Genomic DNA, 3,018 nt, shown 5'->3' on the forward strand with positions numbered 1-3,018 from the left:
TTCAATGGCGAAGGGAGCAACTGGCTTCCGAAATATCGATTTCTGCAAATAAATACAAAAGGGTTGTCCCTAATCAAAAAACAATTTTTTCCTTTCATTGAAATCATCTTTGAAGTTAAAAACCGCGCGTACACCCGACTCAAAACGCCATCAACAATGGGCCAATTCAAAATATGCATTGAACATACCCATTGGATTGTTATCATGTCAAATGACACATGATATCCAAAATAGTGGAGGGTGTTCCCAGTGCTCCTTATATTCGTTTGATCCTCCAAGTTAGGCTCGGATCTGCACTAAACGCTGGGGAATAATGGATTTGGCGACAGAAATTTTATTGTACGTTTCATCTGCAGTCATTATCCACATTCTGGTGTTCTATTTCGTCATGGTAACGAAGAAAAAGGGGAGAAACATCAAAGACAAACATGTCGTCGTTACCGGCGGCTCGAGTGGTATCGGTCTCTGGATTGCAGTGACCTGTGCCAAACAGGGAGCCCACGTCACGCTAGTCGCACGAAATGTCCAATTGTTGGGTAAATCTCTTTTATGACTTATAGAAAAAACTCATATTTTGAAACGAGTTTCTCTCAAAACTGTATAATTGTCCATTTTTTCGTGCGGTGTGCTAGTTATCCGTTTGAATCGGGTTTGTTTTCCTTTCAGAAAAGGCACTTAAAGTTGTGGAGCAGCATCGCCAGGATGCCTCGCAACGCCTGTCCTTCAAATCCATTGATCTCACAAAATCCTACGACGAAGTCGCCAAATCGTTGGAAGAAGTCGAGGAACAAAACGGACCCATTTACATGCTCGTCAACTGCGCGGGAATGGCAATTTGCGGAGTGTTTGAAGAAATCACTCCGGAAGATGCTCAGTTCTTGATGGACGTCAACTACAAGACAGCTTACAACTGCACGCGTTATGTTCTACCCAAAATGAAGCACGCTCGTGACGGTATCATTGTGATCACTGGGTCGCAAGCCTCTCTGCTCGGCATCTACGGGTACGGGCCCTACGCCGCGGCGAAGTTCGCCCTTCGTGGTATGGCCGAGACTATCGCTATGGAAGCGAGCCACTTGGGGGTTTCGGTGACGCTTGCCTTGCCGGCTGATACGGATACCCCTGGCTTCGAGAATGAAGAGAAAACCAAGCCAGAGGAGACGAAAATCATCTCAGGATCAGGTGGTTTGCACAAACCTGAGGAGGTGGCGAAGAAAATCGTTTCTGATGCATTGGTGAGTTGGGTTTTATCTGTTCGTGTCGAAAGTTAAAGACTACAAGCAAGTGTTATTCTTTCCAAAGCCTCATCCCTTCTTTTCCAATGCAAACTGCATTGTCACTACGGTAACGGTCGATCGTTACTAAGCCATTGCATTGCACATGTCACGGGAACTATATTAACTCAAAAATGAGGCTCAATCTGAAAATCCATTACAGTTTTCTTCCATTCTAATTCCATATTTTATCTCTTGTATTTACAGAATGAAAATTTCTTCTCAATCTTGGGGGCGGAGAGCTGGGTCGTGACGCTACTCTGTTCTGGCATGGCTCCATGGGGAGGATTTCTGTTTACGGTGCTGCAAGCGTTTGCCTTGATTCCCTTGCGAATAATATCGTACTTCGTTCGGGGCCAATTTACGAGCATTGTTAGGAAATGTGCTGCTCAGAAGAAACTGCGCCAGGAAGTTAAGGAGAAGAAAAGTAACTGAAACTTCGTCCAAGAATGCACAGAAAAGTTGTTGGAATTCAATTCCATTTCCAAAGAAAACATATTTTGTATAGATTTATGATCATTTTACTGTTATCATTGTGAGGAATAAAATATTTACTATGAGTCCTACGACGTTTGCTGCTTGAGAATAATCCAATGTCTGTGTCATGGTTCTAAGGGCAGCATGAGATATTAAGTGACGAACAAAGCTCAAAGGGTAGTGTAGGTCCCAGGGCGAAACGTGGATTGGTGCCCACGATAGAGCATAAAACCTGGGAAACGCCTGCTGAACCAACACCAATGGGGAACGCTGGGAGCTCTTTCTTAACGAAAGACTGCAAACGGAAAAGGATGAAGGCGAGTCTCCCGCGCCTAAAAATCGGACAAATCGTACCAACTGGTTCTCCAGGTTGGAGGTTAGGTAGGCCTGATAACCCTACACGAAAAACCGATGTTGCGAAGCCACAGAAGCCTCGGACAAGATGAACTTTAAAACGACGAACGCGGCAACGACAACGGAATAACGATTTGCGCATTTCCTCGTGGAACGGGCGCTCCCCGTGCAGATCGAATGCTGCTCCTCAGCTAGCCGATACCCTGTCCAAATTTAAGGCTGATGTAACAACGTTGCAAGAGGTGCGTTGGACAGGGACCGGCTTCCTGGAGAGGAACCACTACACCATATATTATAGCGACCATCCAGTAAACCATGTGCTCGGAGTAGGTTTCTTAGTCAGCCAAAAAATGAAACCTGCTATTATCGGCTTTGAAGATAAGTACGAAAGGCTATGCGCTCAGCGTTCACGCCCCTACAAAGGAGACTTCGGAGTCGGAGAAAGCAGAGGCAGTTGAGCGGACCCCGATGCCTGTCCCAAGTATAATATCAAAATCATACTTGGAGATTTCAACAGTCAAGTAAGAACGGAGCCCGTATTCAGACGATACATTGGCTCCCATAGCTTACATAGCGATACCAATGATAACGGACTGCGGTTTATTCATTTATCAGTATCGTGGGCCTCTACAGACGAGACCACTTTTAATCAAACTGACCACGTGCTGATCGAAAGCCGCCACCTCTCAGCCTAGACGAATGTCAGAACATATAGGCTGTTGGCATAGTGCTCCGAGCTCGAATTACAGCACCACCAACAATCCCCTGTAACAATCAGGTGTGAGTGAATATTGGAGCCATTCATAACACGGCCCTCCATAGCATCTATAGAAGGAAAATGGATGGCGTAATAACTGCAGCTAACAGATGTCCTGGAGATGAAGCATCAACAAATGATCTCCACAACCACCTG

The 3,018-nt window shown here is 45.5% G+C and overlaps 1 protein-coding gene across 1 annotated transcript; it reads left to right on the top strand.

The window, feature by feature from the left end:
- Positions 1-204: 204 nt before the first annotated feature.
- LOC119660159 (3-ketodihydrosphingosine reductase) lies at positions 205-1,837 on the top strand. The gene is made up of 3 exons (XM_038068563.1): positions 205-536; positions 667-1,235; positions 1,482-1,837. The coding sequence occupies exons 1-3, from the start codon at positions 314-316 to the stop codon at positions 1,707-1,709; spliced, it is 1,020 nt and encodes a 339-aa protein (XP_037924491.1). The 5' UTR covers positions 205-313; the 3' UTR covers positions 1,710-1,837.
- Positions 1,838-3,018: the final 1,181 nt, after the last annotated feature.

This window comes from Hermetia illucens, chromosome 6 (assembly GCF_905115235.1).
Source record: "Hermetia illucens chromosome 6, iHerIll2.2.curated.20191125, whole genome shotgun sequence".
NCBI lineage: Eukaryota > Metazoa > Arthropoda > Insecta > Diptera > Stratiomyidae > Hermetia > Hermetia illucens.